Genomic DNA, 20,569 nt, shown 5'->3' with positions numbered 1-20,569 from the left:
AAAAAAAAACTGAAAAAATTAAAAAATAAAAATTGGTATCAAGGGTTGTAGAAATCACTCAGCAGTTAAAACCACTGGCTGCTCTTGCAGAGGAGACCCATGTTCAATTTCCAGCACCCACATGGTGGCTAACAAATGTCTGTAATTCCAGTTCCAGGGGAATCTAACAACCTCTTCTGACTTCTGAGGGTAGTGCATGACGTGGGTCCATCTACATGCAAGCCATACAGTCATAAACATAAAACTAAAAAATGACACCAAGAGAAAACCAGGGTATTTACCTCTCCTAGAGTAAAACTTACGAGTTTTGACTCTAAACAGAACTAATACTATAAGTGACTGTAGGAAGCTTTAAAGGGTCCCATAATTACAGAGTGAAGAAAATCTGAGTTTTCTTTTTCACACTAACACAAACAAGTGTCATTCTTTAGGCCTATTCTGTAGGTCACTGGCTTATTCTAATTTAATCTATCATTCATTATTAAGCAAATAACATTTACTAGATAGTGTAAATTACCCTTAAACTAGCCAACTGTTAATCTACATGTGTCACAAAATTAAATACTATAAATATCCACATTTAACACACTTGTTCAAGACCAGCATGGTGGCATACACTTGTAAGTCCATCACTTTGGAGGTATAGGTAAGAGGATCAGGAGTGCAAGATTATCTTTGGCTACATAGCAAGTTTGACGCCAGCCTACGCTACAGGAGGTTTCAACCAACTAACCAATCAACCAAACAAACAAGCAAACAAACTAAACTAGTCCAATGGTTTGCTATTTTCAAATAACATGGCTTAAATAACTGATTTTAAGAGGTAACTAATTTGCAGGGCATGGTGACATATGTGGATCGCTGTGCATTCAAGGCCAGTCTGCTCTACACAGTGAGAACCAGGTCAGCTAGGGCTACAGGGAGACCCTGTCTCAAAAAGATCAAAAAAATTTTTTAAAAGTAACTAATTTATTGGCTTCTTATATTTGAAAATATTTTCCATACTTCTTTTTAAAATTTATTTTTTTTTAATTTTTATTTTATGTGTATGAGTGTTTTGCTTGCACTGTATGCAAGTGTACCTGTGCATGCAATACCAGCGGAGGGCAGGAGAGGTGGTCAGACCTCCTGGAACTGGAGTTACAGATGGTTGTTAGCAACCATGTGGGTGCAGGGAACCAAACTCAGGTCCTCTGCCAGGTAGCCAGTGCTCTTAACAACTGTGCCATCTCTCCAAGTCCCCATACTCCTTAACAGAATGGAAGAGCAAAGGAAACATAATTTAATTCCTCAAGGGTGAAAATAAACTATTTTTCCTTAAACACATCTAAGTGATAAAAACTCATAGAATAAAAAATAGCAAAACAAGTTTAGGTGCTTATGGAGAGAAATTAAATAACTCCAAAAATCCTAAGAAAGAAAATGAGAAACAAGGACTATCAGTTAGTTTTACCATTACACTTTTAAAAAGGAAAGAAAAAAACACCTTACGAGATGTTCACCTTTGATTTTTTCTTTTCCTTGTAGTTCTTGGCTTCTTCTGCTGCAACACCTGCTGCTTCATTGAGATACTTGTTACCAACTTTGCTTTCAAACCACTTTAGGTCCACAAAAACTTCACTGAAGTGCTCTCGATCAAACTGAACAAGAAAATTAAAATTAATTTTAAGATGATTTAAGTATGTCTGAAAGAATGTAAACTAACGGAAAGTATTTCTGGGGTACAGAAATATCATAGTGATCCCATCATTCACTCTGAAAATTACATATAAAAATAAATAATAATAGAATCAATTCAGGTGCAATCATACAGAATGATCAATTAGAACACAGTTACAAAACATTTTTTTCTGGTATTATCTAATTGATTAATAATACTATGATAGAAAACAATAATTTAAGCCGAGCATGGTGGCACACGCCTTTAGTCCCAGCACTCAGGAGGCAGAGGCAGGTGGATCTCTGTGAATTCAAGGCCAGCCTAGTCTACAAAGGAAGTTCCAGGCCAGTTGGTGCTATAGGGAGACCCTGTCTCAAAAAGACAAAAAAAAAAAAGAAAACAGAGAAAAGAAAAAAAGAAAAGAAAAGAAAAAGTTATAGTTACTTACATCTGATAATTTCACAAGATATTTCTCAAATCTAGGTAAGTTGAGATGTCCACTTTCATTAATATAACCTAAAACAGACAAAATCTAAACTTGTAGTATAATGACATGACGTTTTTCTAAATAGGTCTGCAAAATTCTACAAACTGTTAAATGTTAACAACTCATTGTTTTGCTACCTTCTAATCCATCTTTAGTTCCTATAACCTTTATATCATTATATTTTATGCACTGAAGTAAAATATTAGAAATTCAAGGTTTACATAAGAATAATAATCCTTCCAGGGGCTAGAGAGATGGCTCAGCAACTAAGAGCACCATCTGTTCTTCAAGATGATCTGGGTTTGGTTCCCAGCACCCACAAGACAATCGTTCGCAACTCTAGTTCCAGGGAATCTGACTACCTCTTTGGATATCTGTGGGCAATGTATGACATGTGTGCATATACATGCAATCAAAACACTCATACACATAAAGTATAAATCTTTTTTAAAAAATCCTTCCACATTTGCAAACACGTGGTAAAAACTACATATGTATTTGAGCCTATTCATATCAGTCAATTTGATGTTAACCTAAGAAAAGGTGTAGCTGGGCATGCTGGCACACACTTGTAATCTTTACATTTGGGAGGGTGAGGCAGGAGGATTTTGAATTTTAGGCCAGCATGGGCTACACAGTGAGACCTTCCCCTCAAAAATAAAAATAAAAGAGGGGCTAGAGAGATGGCTCAGTGGTTAAGAGTATGTATTACAGTCTGCAGCCATGGCTTAGCGGTTAAGAGCACTGGCTGCTCTTCCAGAGGACCCGGATTGAAATCTCAGCACCTACATGGTGGCCAACAACTGGCTGAAACTCCAGTTCCAGGGAATCTGATGCCCCTTTCTGACCTTCACAGGCATTGCACAGCACGGGTGCACTTATGTCCATGTAGACGATACACTCCTACACATAAAATAAAAATAATAATAAAAAAGAGTGTGTATTGCTCTTGTAAAGAACCCAAATTTTGTTCTCAGGATTCATGTCAGGCAGCTCACAACTGCCTGTAACTATAGCTCCAGGGCATTTAGCACCTTCTATAATGAAGTAAGAAAAGAATCAAATGAGGGGCTGGAGAGATAGCTCAGTGGTTAAGAGTACTGGCTGTTTTTGCAGAAAACCCGGGTTCGAATCCCAGCACCCACATGCTGGCTAACAACTGTCCATAACTCCAGTTCCAGGGGATCCAACACCTTCTTCTGTCCCCTGTGGTCACTGCGTGACACAAGTGCACTTACAACACATGCAGACATAACACTCGTACACATAAAATAAATATAATTAAAAAAGAATTAAATGAAACCAATGAGGTCTGCAGGTTCTCTTAAGGAAGCAAAGGAAAGATTAGTTACTAATATCAATAAATGGAGCTGTGTTCAGTTTCTTTCTTGGGACTGACTTTTCTTTTCTTGGGACTGACTGAAAATGACAATCTCAGTGCCTGTCTCCTTAGTCTAAAAAAACTCTCGATATTATCCTACTTTAGTTAGTTGTGCATAAAATAAATAGAGTAAGCAACATTTTTTGGGTAAGTTGGTACTAAATTAGCAACAGTTTTCTTACCTCCAAGTTCTGGCAGGATGGTAATGTATGTTCCATAAAGAAGAGGCAGTGCATCATGATTAATATGTAAATGAGGTAGATGAGGGATAAAATCATTGCCAACAAGAAATCCCATCAAAATCCAATCATCTATAATTTTTTCAATATCATATTTAAATGTGATCTTTTCCTATGGCAAAATGAAGAACAAAATGAAACCTTATTGAAGTTTCTGCATGTAAAACCCTTGCTCCATAGCTGTAGTGATACTTACTTTTAACACTGAAAATTCATAATCAATATACTCTCTCATTAAAGACAAGTGTAGAAGGTGAAATGTTGTTTCTTCTGGTGCGCATACCCTGAAATTGGGCGACCAAAACAGTGAATTATATTTTCAAGGTCCAACTTCAAAAATATACTAATAAGTTAAAATTATTAGGAGATAATTTGAATAATTAAAATATAACTTATATATTATATAAAATTGCAACTATAATAAATGAAACATGATAAAGTTCAAAAATTGGCTTACATTATTCTTTTTGTGGAAAGCTCTTAAGAATTTAGAAGCCCTAAATAATGCACAATACATATAAGATACCAGTGTGATCTGGCACACTTACAGCTGGGCATCATTAAAGAGCCTATGTATATATCTATGCAACATAGGCCAGGACCACAATAGTAAAGCAATTATCACCTGGGTTGGGATAATTTTTTAGGGACTATACTCCAAGCTTAACTACAAGGACGAATATTAGGGGACAGTAACATATTTAAATAGATTACATATATTTTTTACAAGCAAGATTTATGCCAAGAATGCAAGGGCAGTAAAACAGAAATCAACATCATATATCACATTAACAGAAGGGGGAAAAGTTTCATGACCATTTTGCAGAAAAAGCATTTAACAATATTAAACATTCTCCCATGATAAACATATTGAGGAAGCTAAAATGAAAAGGTTATTTTCTGATCCAGAGTGGTGGTATATACCTGTAATGCAAGTATTCAGGAGGCAGAGGCAGAAGGGTAATGATTCTGAGGCTCGTGTGGGCTAAACAGTTTTAGAGTACTAGGTTAGCTTGGTCTATAGAAAGACAGTATTAAAATTAGATGGTGTTGGAGAGATGGCCAGCAGTTAAGAGCACTTGCTGCCCTTGTAGAGGACCCAGGTTCCATTCCCAACACCTACATGGTGGCAAACAACTGTCTTTAACTTCAGTTCCAGGAGATCTGATGTCCTCTTCTGTCCTCTGCAGACACTGCACATATGGTGCACTTTTAAGCAGGCAAAACACTCATACACATAATATAAAAATAAATTAAAATTTTGGCTGAGAGGGCCAGAGAACCAACTCCTGCAGTCATGTGGCATGTGCCTGCACACACACACACACACACACACACACACACACACAAATAAATGTAAAAAATATTTTCAAAAAAAAAGAGAGAGCCGGGCGTGGTGGTGCACACCTTTAGTCCCAGCATTTGGGAGGCAGAGGCAGGCAGATCTCTGTGAGTTCGAGGCCAGTCTGGTCTACAGAGTGAGTTCCAGGCCAGCTGGGGCTTCGAAACTTCTGTTTTCAGATAATGTGATTTTATATACAGAAAATTCCATAAAACACAGAAAAATGATACTAGGGCTAATAAACAAGTACAACATATTTGTAGAAAACAAGGCCAGTTGTATTTCCATACAAAACCAAAGAACAAATCAAAAGGAAATTAAGAAAATGATTCCATTTAAAAAGGACATCCAGAAGAATTAGTTAGGAGTAAGCTTAATGAAGGAGCCTTGTGAAAGAGTTCACAAGGAAAACAATAAAATGTTCTTGAAAGAAATTAAAGTACACAAAACATATGGTCACAGACTAGAAGACTCAATGACAAGATGTTTTATGAGATCTACAGATTCAAAGCTATGCCTATCAAAATCCTAATGTTTTCCACAAAATAAGAAAATTTATCCTAAAAATTATACTTTCAAGAGACCCTAAATACACAAAACAATCTTGAAAAAAGAATAAAGTTTGGGGTTTCACTCTTCTTGATTTCAACACTAACTACATTAAAGCTACAGTAATGCAACAGTCATGTCATAAAGAGAAGCATACAGAACAAGGCACAGAAGAGAAAACACAAGAAATAGAACTGGGCACATATGGTCAAATGATTTTCAACCAGATACCAAGACTGATAATAGGGAAACAACAGAGTTCTCAACAAATGGTGATGGGACAATTGGGTTTCCACATACAAAGAATGGAGTTGGAATTTTAAATACCATATGCAAACATTAATTCAAAATAGTTAAGTGACCTAAGTGTGTAAAAACTATAGAACTCAGAGCCAGGACACAGCTCAGCAGTAGAGTGTCTTTTTATCCCTGGGTTCAAACATTAGCACTATAAAAACAACCGAAGCCCAAATAGAAACAAACAAATCCTCCACAAAAACGTTTAGAATAAACACAGAAGATAACTTTTGTGGTGTTAGATTTGGCAATGATTTCTTGGACATTACATACACTAAAAGCACAGGCAACAAGAGAAGATAAACTGCACTACACCAAAATTGGAAACTTGGCATAAGAAAGGACACTCACAAGGGTGAAAAGGTAACCCACGGACTAAGAGAAAATATTTACATATTGCATTTGTTAAAAGATTACTATCCATGCTTAATTTTTGTTCTTTCTTCCAACATGCACACTGTATGATTTACCTTTGTGTTTTTTTTCCACCAAATCGAACTTCTTCTCTTAATAGAGAGAAATGTGCTTCGTGACTTGTTAATCCAAGCATGATCTGTTGAAAAATGATTACAAATATTTCTATTCTACCATTGTCAATACCACTAGATTTATGAAAGCAATTTAATAAAAGATCTATATAGAGAACAATTTAAAAATTAAATAGAAAAATTAAAGTTAAATATACAAATAAAAATAAACACACTGTAGGATATGAACAGGATAAAGCAGGCATACTTTTCTAGAACTATGTTTACCTTAGAGTCCCATAAGCTTTATAAATGGAATTACTCTTTCCCTACTCCTCTTCGCCCCAAAAACTTTCTCTTGATTTTTCACATTCCTACTTTCTATGAGGAAATGGGTTAGAAATCAGAGGCAGCAGCTTTTCCATGATAAAAGAATACAGATAAATTTTAGAGGCCAGAATTACATATTTATGTGAAAATTCATTTATAGAAATATAAAAAGGCATTTTAATTTTCTCATATAGTATTTTAATTCCCAAAATAACTCAAAAGTCTACTGAAACATATGAACCAATTGTAATGCATATTATTTTAATCCTGATTTGAACAAGAGAACAAAATATAACATTTATGAGACAACGGGGGAGATGAAGTTGTTTATATATTGTCATAATGTTAATTTTTATGTGTGATAATGGCACTGTTGTAGCTTTTTCAGAAAAGCTTCTTTTTCTTTTCCTCGTTTTTTTTGGTCTTTTTGAGACAGGGTCTCCCTATAGCTTCAGCTAACCTGCAACTTGATATATAGACCAGGCTGGCCTTGAACACACACAGATCCTTCTGCTCTGCCTCCCAAGTGCTGGAATTAAAGGCGTGCAACACCATGCCTAGCTATGGAAAAGATTCTTTAGAGGAGTACATTATAGAAACGTGTGTGTGTGTGAAAATATGTATATATTAATTGATAACAGTGCATGGGATTTGCTTCAGTAACCTCACATGGTAGGAAAGAGACAGATGATTGGGGTAAGTGTCAAAAATTAACACTTAAGGTAGTTGAAGGGTACAAGGAAGGTCATTATACTATCTTGTCAATTTTTTTACTAACTTGAAAATTTCTGCAATAAAAAGTGAAACAAACCAGACATGGTAGTACACACCTTTAATCCCAGCATGGGGAAGATATAGGCAGGCGGATCTTTGTGAGATCGAGGCCAGCCTGGTCTACTTAGTGAGTTCTAGGCCAGCTGGAGCTATAGGGAGACCCTATTTCAAAAAAAGCAAACCAAAAAAACCAACCCCACCTGGCAAAAAACAACAATAAAGAAACACAGCCAAAAAACAAAACAACAACAAAAAAAGTCAAACAAATATAGAAAGGACTTGGGGCCCAGAGCTGGGAGATCTAGACCTCTAAAAAGGTCCCCTTCCATGACCTCAGCATTTTCTTTTCAGCACAGCATTCATAGAACTAGGGGTACTCAGGTCTGTAGACTATATAGTGCTCAGTTAGTCATAAACTATGAAAAGCAATCTTATTTTTCCAATTGTTTTAGAACGTGGACTATGGCAAATTCAGTAATCACTGTTTTCTGCATTTGTTTCTATAGTCAGTTAACATCCTGTATAAAAACTACATCTCTCAGATATTTAGCTCAATGACATAAGCTTATAACGACAATAAATATTATACCTACCAAGTCAGCATCTAAGCCATAAAGACAATGTCTGGTGTTTGGATCATGATCTGGCTTTGCTTTCTCGGATCTGATAAATTCCATAATTTTATGCTCTCCTTCTCCAGGAGTCTAAACATAAATTTTTTAAAAAAAATGTAATAATATGCTTCAAAATATTAAACTTTTCAAAATTCTTTAAATTAAAAACAAAAAAAAAAAGATGATAACCTCATGGCCTGAGAAGTAGATGGTAACTCCTTGCCATGACTTGTCTGTGGAAATTTTCATATTTACAAAATACTTCAGATGTTCATGTAACCTGGCCATGAATTCAGTCCCTACAAATAGAAGTTTATAAAGGTTAATACGAGAAAAACAAGATAGTAAAAACAGTAAGTTTCTAATAACAACATATAAATTAGTATCTTCAGGGAAGAAAGTAAAAAGTTCCCCTACTTATGCTAAAAGCAAGTCACGTTATATCCTTCCCCAACAAATACCCTAAATATTTCATGTGTCACTACTAATCCTAAACGAAGTCAGTGTCACAAACAGAAACTCAAGAATTTTATTACATCAGCTACAGATTGTGCTTTAAGTATTTTTATATAAGAGCAGTTTGAACTCTTAACAAACTTCAATTTTCTACTTTTTTTTGCTAGATTCCTAAGTACTTTAAATTTATTTTTACTATTATTAGTGTGAGCATGTGTATAATGTGAGAAGGTGAGGATATGCATGTTGTGGTAAATGAGTGACAGTCAGAGGGCGATTTTTAGTAGTCTGTTCCATCCTACTGTGGGTTCTGGGAATTGAACTCAGGACATCAGAATTGTATGGCAAGTGCTTTTACCCACTGAGCCATTTTGCTGGCCCTGAAATATTTTTTAAGGCATGCAACTTTAATCAGATTGGCAATAACTATTATTAATGTATTGTTATTAATAACTATTATTCCTTTTTTAAATTTTTAAAAAATTTTAGGTGTATGAGTGTATTGCCTGCACATGTGTAGTGCATCTATGTATCTATGTCGTGTAATGCCTGCAGCAGTCAGAAGAGGGCTTCAGATCCCCTGGAACTAGAGTTATGGACAATTGTTAGCCACCATGCGGGTGCTGAGAATCAAACCTAGGTCCTCTGTAAGAGTAGTATCTGCTCTTAACCACTGAGCCATCTCTCCAGCCTCTATTACCTTTTTTTTGAGACAGGGTTTGTACTCCAGGTTAGCCTTGAACTCACTATAGTAGCCAAGGCTGACCATGAGCTTCTGATCCTCCTGCCTCTACTTCCTGAGTGCTAGGATTATAGGCATGCACCACCATATCTGATTTATACTGTGCTGGGGACTGAACCCAGAGCTACCAACTGAGCCACATTTCCACTCCAACAACTATTTTGCGAGTGTGTTCATGTATGTGTGCATATAGATACATGAAAGTACATGTGTTTATGTGGAGGCCAGAGGACAACCTGGGGTGTGATTCTTCTTTGACAACCTGGGGTGTGATTCTTCTTTAGGTGCTGTCCACCTTGTTCTTCGAGACATAGTCTCCTGTTGTGACCTGTGACTCACCAAGTAGGTTAACCTGTTTGACCACTGAGCCCCAGGGATTATCCTGTCTTACCTCCCCAGCGTTAGGATTATACCATCATACCTAGATTTTTTTTTTTTTTTAATTTTTATTTTTTGTGTATTGGTATGTTGCCTGCATGTAGGTAAGTGCACCCCTGTCGTGCAATGCCTGCAGAGGTCAGAAGAGGCTAGGCTGTTGGATCCCCTGGGACTGGAGTTACGGACAGTTGTTAGCTGCCATGTGGGTGCTGGGATTTGAACCCGGGTCTTCTATAAGAACAACCAGTGTTCTTAATCGTTGAGCCATCTCTCCAGCCCCATACCTAGATTTTTATGTGGGTGCTAGGGATCAAAGTTAGGTCCTCATGCTTGAGTGGTAAGCACTTTACTGACTGAGTTATCTCCCCAGCTCCCAATAACTAGGAGACCAGCCTAATTTATATAATGAATTCTAGGTCAGCTGGGGCTACATGAAGACCCTGTCTCAAAAACCTAAGAAAAAATTCACTATTGCTTTTAAGGAATTTTAAAACTTAACACTGAAGAAGTTACATTTTTGTTCAAAATAAAGGACTGTAAATATGCTGGTGAAGGGGCTGGAGAGATGGCTCAGAAATTAAGAGCACTTGCTACTCTTGCAGAGAACCTGGGTTCAGTGCTCAGAACTCACATCAAGAGGCTCACAACTGCCTGTTAAGTCCAGTTCCAGGGATTTGATACCTTCTCCTGGCCTCTGTGGCCACACACATAAACGTAAAATAAAATAAATAAACCTTTAAGATGCTAGTGAAACCTCTTAAGTGTATTAAGTAGGCTGTTGTACATAAAATTAAGTTAAATATATTAACTTATTTTTTAAAATATTTATTGTGTGTGTGTGTGTGTGTGTGTGTGTGTGTGTGTGTAAGTCAAAGGACAACTTGTGGGAGTCAGTCTCTCCTTCTACCATGTGGGTTCCAGGGATTGACCTCAGGCCATCAGGCTGAACAAGTGCCTTTACCTGCTTGAGCCATCCTGTCAGCCCTATTTTTCTTAAAGTCATAGAAATCCTAATTGCTTTAGAGAAGAAGAGTAGTAAGCTCTCTGGACTAAAAGAATAGATTTATCATCCTGAAACCACAAGGTAGGTACATAAACCTGGTAAGTTACAAATCACTGAGTCTGTCTGATACTAATAACTGGACAAAGCAGAACTGAAAAGACCTTGTAAGTTCCTTCCAAGTCTGGAATTCTGTGTAGCTAGAAGAGTTCTCTTTCTACCTGCTCTCATCAACATCTGAAAAATCCCATGAGTGTTTTAGGAACACTCAGAACCAAGAAGACCAGACCATCTCATAAGTAGAGCTGTAAGTGGGAAATATGGAACGTCTAAGGCTAAAATAAAGTCTAAAAAATAAAAGTATATAGCCGGGCATGGTGGCACAGGCCTTTAGTCCCAGCACTTGGGAGGCAGAGGCAGGTGGATCTCTGTGAGTTCAAGGCCAGCCTGGTGTATATAGTGAGTTCCAGGCCACCTTGGGGCTACAGGGAGACCATGTCTCAAAGACCAAAAAAAAAAATAAATAAATAAATAAATTTCACTTATTATACCTGACGTCTTCCAGAATTTTTCTCTCAGTGAGTTTACCTGGTGTAATACAGTTGGAATCAAATCTGGCTTCTGTGGGAAGAGTTTCTCCCTTTTCTATTGCTTTTTTTATTTTGTCTTCTGCCTCCTTGGCTGACCTTAAAAATTAAAGGGAAAAAATATCTTAAACATTCTTGAAAATAAAATAATTATCTCTACAAATAAATATCTTTACACAAACTATTAATTAGACACTTTCATTATTGTTGTTTGAGACAGGGTGTCCTTGTAACACCTGGCTAGAACTGGCCTAGAACTCAACTGGCCTAGAACTTACTATGCAGACCAGGTTGCCTTGATCTCACCGAGATCCACTTGCCTCTGTGCCCTGAGTATTGGGATTAGAGATGTGCATAACCATGCCCAGAATTAATTAGAAGCTTTTGTAACTAAAATACTAATTCATCAATCTTCAGGTTCAAACTATTAAAGTTTTCAAATAATTATAATTAACAAGAATGAGCCTAGGAATTCTTTGTTTTTATTTACTGAATAATTTTTTAAATATGAAGTCTACAGACACTGAACTTTAAAACAATAAAACATACATGGAATATTACAAAAACTTAAGTAATCCTATCATAAACAAATGGCAAATTTATGCTAGAAACAAGGTCAAAAATATTGCACAGCTTTATTTGCTGTATTTACTATGTTTAATTATGTATCATTTAAGTCTAGCTTCAATACATAAAAGACATTTAATGCAGACAAAGATAAGTCTATGCTGATACTAGATTTTAAAAGGTGACAAAGCGTAACTAGGTTGTGGCATAAGGAAAAGGAAAGGGTCCAAATTATTCCTGGACTTTGCATTAGGCAGCTAAGTACATGGGAAATGGAAAGAAGGCTGTTTTGTGGGGAAGATGAATTCAATTCTGAGCATAGTAAGCCTTAGTGTATCTGGGCTATCCAAAAGGAGTCACAGTGCAAGCATTTGGATATAAAGGAACTTGGGAGAGAGAAAAGCACTGTAAAAATAAAGTTGGGAGTCGTCAGCACAGAGAGAGCAATCAAAGTCATTAGATTTGATCACTCAGAGTCAGGACAGCCTTAGGGAAGATAACATTTAACAACAAACAGGAAGGGAAGATGACAAGAACACTAACAAGGCACCAAGAGAGCAAAGCTATATGAAAGCCAGGGAAAGAGAAATTCAAGAAAGAATCACTGACACTGTTGATAAAGGAAGCAATATAAAAGTCTTATTTTTGGATCAAGCCCTAATCCTATGATCTTGTAAGGAAATTTTGCTGGCATGGTATAGATAAAACCCAGAGGGGCAGAGGCAGGCAGATCTCTGTGAGTTCAAGGCCAGCCTAGTCTACACAGTGAGTTCCAGGCCAGCTGGTGCTACAGGGAGACCCTGTCTCAGAAAGACAAAAAAAAAAAAAGCCAGAGGACAGATTGAGAACTAAGAAGGAATTAAACATCAGGAAGCCAACAGGAGAATCTCTAGGGAACACAGGACACTTGATACCAGCCCAGCATTTAGCAACTACTTGTGGTGGTTACAGTATACTGACCCTCAATCCCCAGATTCCCTCAGATCCCATGGAGGAATTACAGATGGTTGTTAGTCACCATGTAGGTGCTTAGACTCGAACCCAGGCCTTCTGAAAGAGCAACCAGTGCTCTTAACTGTCATCTTTCCAGCCCCCTATAAAAAATTTTTTTATAAGACCCTAATTCTCAGCCAAGCATGATGGCACACATCTTTCATCCCAGCCCCCAGGAAGCAGAAATAGGTAGATACTGGTAGATTTCTTTTTAAGTTCAAGGCCAGCCTAGTCTATACAGTAAGCTCCAGGTGAGCTAGGGCTACATAGTGAGACCCTACCTCAAAACAAACAAACAAACAAAAAACAAAAGAAGAACCTAATTCCCTGTACTACATTTCTTTCTGCTTAAAATAGCTACAATGCTTTCTATTACCTTGAGGATGAAATCTGTTGGTATCATCTTTTCTCTTTTCTTTTCTTTTTTGGTCTTTTTGAGAAACGGTGCCCCTGCAGTCCCAGCTGGCCTGGAACTCACTATGTAGACTAGCCTGGACTTGAACTCACAAAGATCTGCCTGCCTCTGCCTGCTGAGTGCTAGGATTAAAGGCATATGCCACCATGCCCAGACCTATCTTACCTACCTTTTCTTAACACAAGATTTTCTAGGCTAGTGGTTCCCTAAAACTAGTTTAACAAATACCATGGGAGCCTAGTACAAATAGTTTCTAGATTCCTAGAGAATCTGATTATGTCTTTGGTAGTCCTTAAGAATCTTACCTTTGTGTGTGTGTGGGGGGGTGGGGCTAGAGAGATGGCTCAGCAGTTAAGAATACAGGCTGTTATTACAGAGGACCCTGGTTCAAATCCAAGCACCCACATGGCAGATAACAACCACCTGTAATGCCAGTTCCAGGGGATCTAACACCCTCTTCAGTGCACAACACGCACTTCATTGCATTACACATATGCAGGCAATATATTCATACACATAAAATAAAATAATAAAATACTAAAAAAGAATCTAAACTTTGGTAAGCGGAGGCATTTGCCTTCAAGGATCTGGGTCTTTTCAAGATTTGGGTTTTTTTTTCTTTTGGTATTTAAACCAGTACTCTTTGCCACTCTCTTCTCATCAAACACTCTGGACTCAGGGTACCTCCCCCAAAAGGTACATAGCCTGATATTATTATTTAGATATATTCTATATGTTCAAGATTTTGAGTGTAAGACCTTTTTAAAGTTTTACCCCTTTGCTTCTACACAGCGGTACTGATAATACCAAGTTTCCTAAATAAACTCCCTACCCACAGTCCATCTTTTGATCCCATTTGCTTTACTGTCCAATCAGGACCCATACTCACTCAAAATCAACATGTTGCCTAAGATCTGGTCATTCAATAAAGGTCTAATTAATTAAATTAAATGCCAACAATGTCCTGAGTTGAGTGATGGCTTAGTTCACTCTAGTTACTAAAGCAAGGTGATCACTGCAGGTGTTGTGTTCTGCTATTACCATTTCAAATGATCAAAGTTTGCTGTGCCGGTCATTGATGTGGTTTTTAGGCCTTGACATTAGGGTTGGACCATTGATTGATATTCTCCCTTAGCAGCTTGTATAGTGCTCTCCAAAGTTATGAGACCTAGCCTTCAGGGGAGGAGGCTTCTAGGTCAGTTCCAGCTCCATTGTTCAAAATTCTGTCTTCAGCAAGAGGGTCTTACCTTCAAGTTCTGGAAGGTAATCAAGGGCTGTGGTAATAGCTGTATAATTTTGGGAGTCTCTTGGATTACCTTGGTTAACAACTCAAAGGAAGGTTTCTCCTGTCTGTCACTGTTTCTTGTTATGTAGCCTGCAGCTATACACGTGGACTTATGCAGAGATATTTTATGTTAATTTTCAGTAGGTTTTAGGACTAATATGATTCCCTCTGGCTTTTTATACTAGCTAGGCATTATTTATCTCTTCTCTTTCTTTTCCCTGAGAAATATGAAAACCTGTAACTGCAAACAGGGTAGCTTTATACAAACTTAACATAAGCTTTGTGAAATAACTTACTGGAATTAGTAGCTTATTACTTAAATAGTAAAATATAATAGTCCCACTACTTTGAGACTTTATACAGAAATGAAACATGAAAAGATGTATTGTATTAAGTCAAAGATTTTTAAATGTTTTACCTAAAGCGCCTCCCACGCTGCTGGTTCATTTTTGCTCGAGGAGCCACACCATCAACAGCCATAAAGAAAATTTTCCTAGGTTTAATAATGCGAAACAACACCTCCAAGTAATGAAAAATGTCAGTAAATATTTTATCATCTGAAATTCTGAAGTGAACATCATCATCATTAGGATGGGAGCACTGATGTATAATTCCATTCATGTCCAGGTACAAGTTGTCAAACTCTGGAATCTAAAAAGCAAAGGAGTACACTTAGGTCAATATAATCAGTCCTAACTATTTTAGCATCTGGGAAAAGTGACTATTTAATGGTTAAAAAAGAAGGTGCAATATATTCTGCTTATATAAAAAATGAACAAAACACAATTGAATAAAGTAAAGGAAAACAAACAAAAGGAACTAATGTAGACACATTATGTGGTTATATATCAACGGTTTGATAATTTACTCTGAGGAAATAATTTATTCAATGTAAGGGCCTCAGGAAAACACCAAATAAGGTACTTAATTCATTTGGTATTCAAAATAGTTTCCTCTTTTTGTTACACGGCATCTCAAAGTCTTGATTTCCTCTATAAATAATACTCATTTAAATTAAAGGCTGTTATACAAAGGTTATTAAAAGGTTTTATAAATGTGGTGGCTTGTTCCCCATAGGCACAGATAGTAGAACACCCAGCTGTTGGTGGTTGGTGGCACTGATGGGAAGATTATGGAACTTTCAGGAGGTGGAGCCTTGCTGGAGGAAGTACCCTACTGGGGCAGGACTTTGGAAGTTTATAGCTTCATCCCACTTCCACTTTGTTCTCTCTGCTTCTAATTCGTAGTTGAAGATGTGATCGCTCAGCTTCCTGCTCCAGGTGCCTGATACCATGTCTCCCCACCTCCAACCATAAGCCAAAATAAACTTTTTTCCATAAGTTGCTTTTGGTCACAGTATTTTATCACAGTAAAAATAGCTAAAGCAATGTGATTATTTTTATTTATGTGTACATGCAGTGAGATTATGTACATCAAATGCGTGCAGGTACATAAGGAGGTCAGAGGCAATCAGATCCCCTGGATCTAGAGTTACAGGCAGTTGTAACCTGACATGTGGGTGCTGGGATTCAACCTGGGACCTCTGCAAGAGCAGCAAGTGTTCTTAACCAATGGGCCTCTCTTCAGCCCCCTTTACAAGTAAAGCCTTTTTTGTATATTTGGTTTCACTTAAAAGGACCCATTTAATTTTTATGTTATATTAATTTTTAAAAGCTTAAATTCAAAATTACCTGATGTGAGAAGCTTGACTCAAGCTGCTACTGTGGGAGCATAGTGAGCATGATTCAAAGGAATTACAGCAGTTGAGGAGGTGTCTTAATTTTTAAAAAAATTTTATTTTTATTTTATGTGTATGCGTGTATTTCCTGCATGTACGTAAGTGACCCCATGTCATGCGATGCCCATGGAGGTGAGAAGAGGCTGTCAGATCCCCTGGGACTGGAGTTATGGATAGTTGTTAGTGGTCATGTGGGTGCTGGGATTCAAACCGGGGTCTTCTGCAAGAACAACCAGTGTTCTTAACCGATGAGCCATCTCTCCAGCCCCAATTTTTTTAATTAAAAAATAAAAAATCTTACATGATCATTTTTTGTTCCCTTTTTCTCATAGGTTTCATCTCTGAAATATTTTTTCATTTATTTCTAATTTTCTCTAGATTCTGTAATGTTATTTCTGAGTTCTTATAACAGATAAATATGGTTCTTTCATGTCTTATATAATTTTCTTAGTGCATTTTAGCTTATTCTGAAACAAAAAAAAAAATCAGTTTTGTTGTGTTGTAGGCATGTTTTTATAAGTTTCAAATGTCTGTAGGGAAGTTTTTCTGCTTATTTTTTTCCTATCATATTTAAATTGGAGGAATGGTGGAGAGATGGCTCAGTGGTTAAGAGCACTGGCTGCTCTTGCAGAAGACCCAGGTTTGGTTCCTAGAACCCACATGGTGGCTAACAACCATCCATAACTACAGTTTCAAGAGATCCAAGACCTCTTCTGTCTTCTGTGGGCATTATACAATGCAAGTGCACTTACATACATGCAGGCATAACACTCATACACATAAAATAAAAGTAAATTATTTTTTCAAAATTTTATTTATTTGCATTTTATGAGAATTTTGTGTGCTGAGCCATCTCTCCAGCCCCTCTTATTATAATTTTATATGTTTTTTTTTCTTGGCTTCCTATCCTCCATGATAGACTGGTACCTCTGAAAGGCTCGCTTCTTCTACATACTCCCAACTGTCACAGGGTTCTGCCTGAGTACATGGGCTAAGGGACCATGAATCATACTGATCATTTGGGGGTAAAGTTCCAAGGTCCAGATTGCAGAAGAAAAAAGCAGTCAAGAAACTTCATGAGACATGACCTCCTCACCTCTTAGAGCCTAGGCTCCACATTTAATTTCTTGAGTAATTTTGATTCATTTCTTGTAACGATGAACTCACTATGGTAGATTTAAGATATGAAAAAAAGCTTCAACATCTTCATGGTTATCTCAATAGATGCAGAGAAGGCCTTTGACAAAATTCAACATGCATTTATGCTCAAAGTTCTAGAGGGACTTGGACTGGAGGGAACATACCTTGACATAATTAAAGCCATAAATAACAAACCCACAGCCAATATCATTCTAAATGGAGAAAAACTGGAAGCATTCCCAATAAAATCAGGAACCAGACAAAGGCTGTCCACTATCTCCACTCCTTTTCAATATAGTGCTTGAAACTCTTGCTAGAGCAGTAAGACAAAACCAGCAAATTAAAGGAGTAATAATTGGAAAAGAAGACATCAAATTATCCCTTTTTGCAGACAATATGATATTATACCTAAGAGATACCAAAATTCCACCTGAAAACTCTTAGAAATGATTATTACTTTTAGTGAAGTGGCAGTTTACAAAATTAATCTACAAAAGTCTGTTGCTTTTAAAATAAAATATCTTGGGATAAACCTGACCAAAGACATTAAAGACCTCTACAATGAAAAATTTAAATCTTTAAAGAAAGAGATTGAGGAAGACATCAGAAGATGGAAGGACCTCCCATGCTCATGGAATGGAAGAATTAATACTATGAAAATAACCATGCTACCAAAAGCCATTTATAGGTTCAATGCAATGCCAATCAAAATCCCCATGACATTTTTCATGGAATTGGAAAAATAACCATCCTAAGATTCATATGGAAGCACGAAAGACCTCGGATACCCAAAGCAACCCTGAGCACTAAGAGCAATGCCGGGAGGGTTACTATACCAGATTTTAAGCTGTATTACAGAGCTATAGTCATAAAAACAACATGGTACTGGCACAAAAATAGGCCCATAGATCAATGGGATAAAACTGAAGACACAAGTATGAGTACATACAATTTCAGCCACCTGATATTTGACAAAGGGGCCAAGAACATTCATTGGAGGAAAGGCAGCAAGGTCAGCAAATGGTGCTGGCAAAACGGGATCTCCACCTGTAGAAGAATGAAACTAAACCCCTATCTTTCACCTTGCACAAAAGTCAACTCCAAATGGATCAAAGACCTCAATGTCTCATTCACCCTCCCAGCTCCCCTCCTAGCCTGGGTACTGGCCCATTTCTTGTCTTGGAAACACAGACTCCTGGACTGACCTCTAGGCCCAGAATCTCCACTGCTTCCTGATCCTTTGCATCCAGACCAGCCCAGTTCCTCCCAGTAGTCCCCAGGAGCCCTTGGGACCTCTTCCCACCACCACCTCCCTTTGCATCCCTGGGTGGCACAGCCACCAGCTTCCTGAGACCAGCATATTTGAACTCAAGACAGAATATATAATGAACTCAAAAACAAAGAATCAAGAAAGGAAGTAACCCAGTTGAAAGATGGCTAAGGAGCTGAACAGAGAGTTCTCAAAAGAAGAAATAAAGATGGCCAAGAAGCAACTTAAACGCTGTTGACCATCACTAATAATTAGGGAAATGGAAATTAAAACTAAGCTTTGTCTACATAGCACATGGTAATTAAAAGTAACAGATTGGTGGAACTAACCTTCTTGGATGCCTAACAGCCGTACTTTGAGGCCTATACTAATTTGGTCAGAGGGACATAAAAGACATTTTTTGATCCAAAATGATACCAAATGTTGGAGAGGATGTGGGGAAAGGGGAACACTCATCCACTGCTGGTGGGGCTGCAAACTGGTTCAACCCCTATGGAGAGCAGTGTGGAGAACTCTTAGAAAACTACAAATGAACCTACCATTTGACTCAGTTATACCACTCCTTGGCATGTACCCAAATACAATATACCTATTGCAGAGACACTTGTACATCCATGTTTGTTGCTGCTCTTCTCACAATGGCTAAGAGATGGAAGCAACCTAAGTGTCCCTCAATTGATGAGTGGATAATGAAAATGTGGTTCATTTATATGATGGAGTTTTACTCAGCAGTAAAGAAAGATGAAATCATGAAATCTGAAGGTAAATGGATGGAACTAGAAACTGTTATACTAAGTAAAGTAATACAGACTCAGAAAAAACAAAAACAAAACAAACAAACAAACAAACAAACAAATCCTATGTTCTCCCTCATATGTGGTTCCTAGCACCAAATCCTGGTGAGTATGTATCCAGACATAACCACAGGAACCAGGATAATGAAAAGAAACCAGAGCAGTAAAGGAAAAGAAGGAACCTGAGAGAGAAAAACAGTAGGAAACAGGCGTTAATAAAGGAGATATGGGTGCTGGAGAGATGGCTCAGTGGTTAAGAACACTGGCTGTTCTTGCAGAAGACCCGGGTTCAAATCCCAGAACCCACATGGCAGCTAATAACTGTCCATAACTCCAGTTCCAGAGGATCCGACAGCCTCTTCTCTCCTCCGCGGGCATTGCATGACACATGTGCACTTACCTATATGCAGGCAATACACACATACACATAAAATAATAAAATATTTTTAAAAATTAAGGGCGATATGGATAAAAATGAGTTTATTTTGAGGGAAGGGGGGGAGAGGAAGGTTATACAAGGAACCTAGGGGATAAAGGGAAAGAAGGAGCTCAACAGAGTCGGGACCATAGGGAAAAATGGGGGCACCTTAAATGGAGAAACCTTGGTGGAAGGGTTAGACAATGTGAGCGATAACTAATGCCTAGCTAGTTTTAAAAAACCAGAGGGAACCATATTAGGCCAACAACCTACTGACAAATTATACATACAACTAGATCAAGGAATATAATATATGCCTAGGAAAGGTTTATCCAAGAACCTTTGGCCTTTGCCCAAGCTTCATCTACATGGCACATGGTAATTAAAAGTACCAGACTGGTGGAACTAACCTTCTTGGATGTTTAACAGACATACTTTGAGGCCTATACTAATTTGGTCAGAGGGACATAAAGGACAGTTTTTTCTCCTTGCCCTCCTAGGTTGACTAGTTACAGGATGTGGGAGACAGGCTTGAGCCTAGGGTGAAAGTCCTAATGACAGCCACACAGCAGGCCTGAGGCAACGGCCCAACCACTGGAGCCACAAGAAACGCCTTGTGACATTTGCTTCCATTGGCAGATCATGG

The 20,569-nt window shown here is 37.7% G+C and overlaps 1 protein-coding gene across 3 annotated transcripts in view; it reads right to left on the bottom strand.

The window, feature by feature from the left end:
• Xrn1 (5'-3' exoribonuclease 1) overlaps nt 1-20,569 on the bottom strand; it is a gene marked incomplete in the record, with an annotated part of 152,837 nt that overhangs the window by 128,728 nt on the left and 3,540 nt on the right. For all 3 annotated transcript variants that reach the window (XM_029557814.1, XM_029557813.1, XM_017795169.2), the window contains 9 exon segments: nt 1,503-1,640; nt 2,109-2,176; nt 3,711-3,879; nt 3,964-4,051; nt 6,426-6,508; nt 8,120-8,230; nt 8,330-8,439; nt 11,305-11,402; nt 14,982-15,214. In XM_029557814.1, coding sequence (XP_029413674.1) covers nt 1,503-1,640; nt 2,109-2,176; nt 3,711-3,879; nt 3,964-4,051; nt 6,426-6,508; nt 8,120-8,230; nt 8,330-8,439; nt 11,305-11,402; nt 14,982-15,214 — 1,098 coding nt within the window.

The sequence above is a fragment of the Nannospalax galili genome, unplaced genomic scaffold (genome assembly GCF_000622305.1).
Source record: "Nannospalax galili isolate Female #2095 unplaced genomic scaffold, S.galili_v1.0 scaffold708, whole genome shotgun sequence".
Taxonomy (NCBI): Eukaryota; Metazoa; Chordata; class Mammalia; order Rodentia; family Spalacidae; genus Nannospalax; species Nannospalax galili.
The sequence above is the reverse complement of the archived record's forward strand: the minus strand, read 5'-3'. Positions and strand labels throughout refer to the sequence as shown.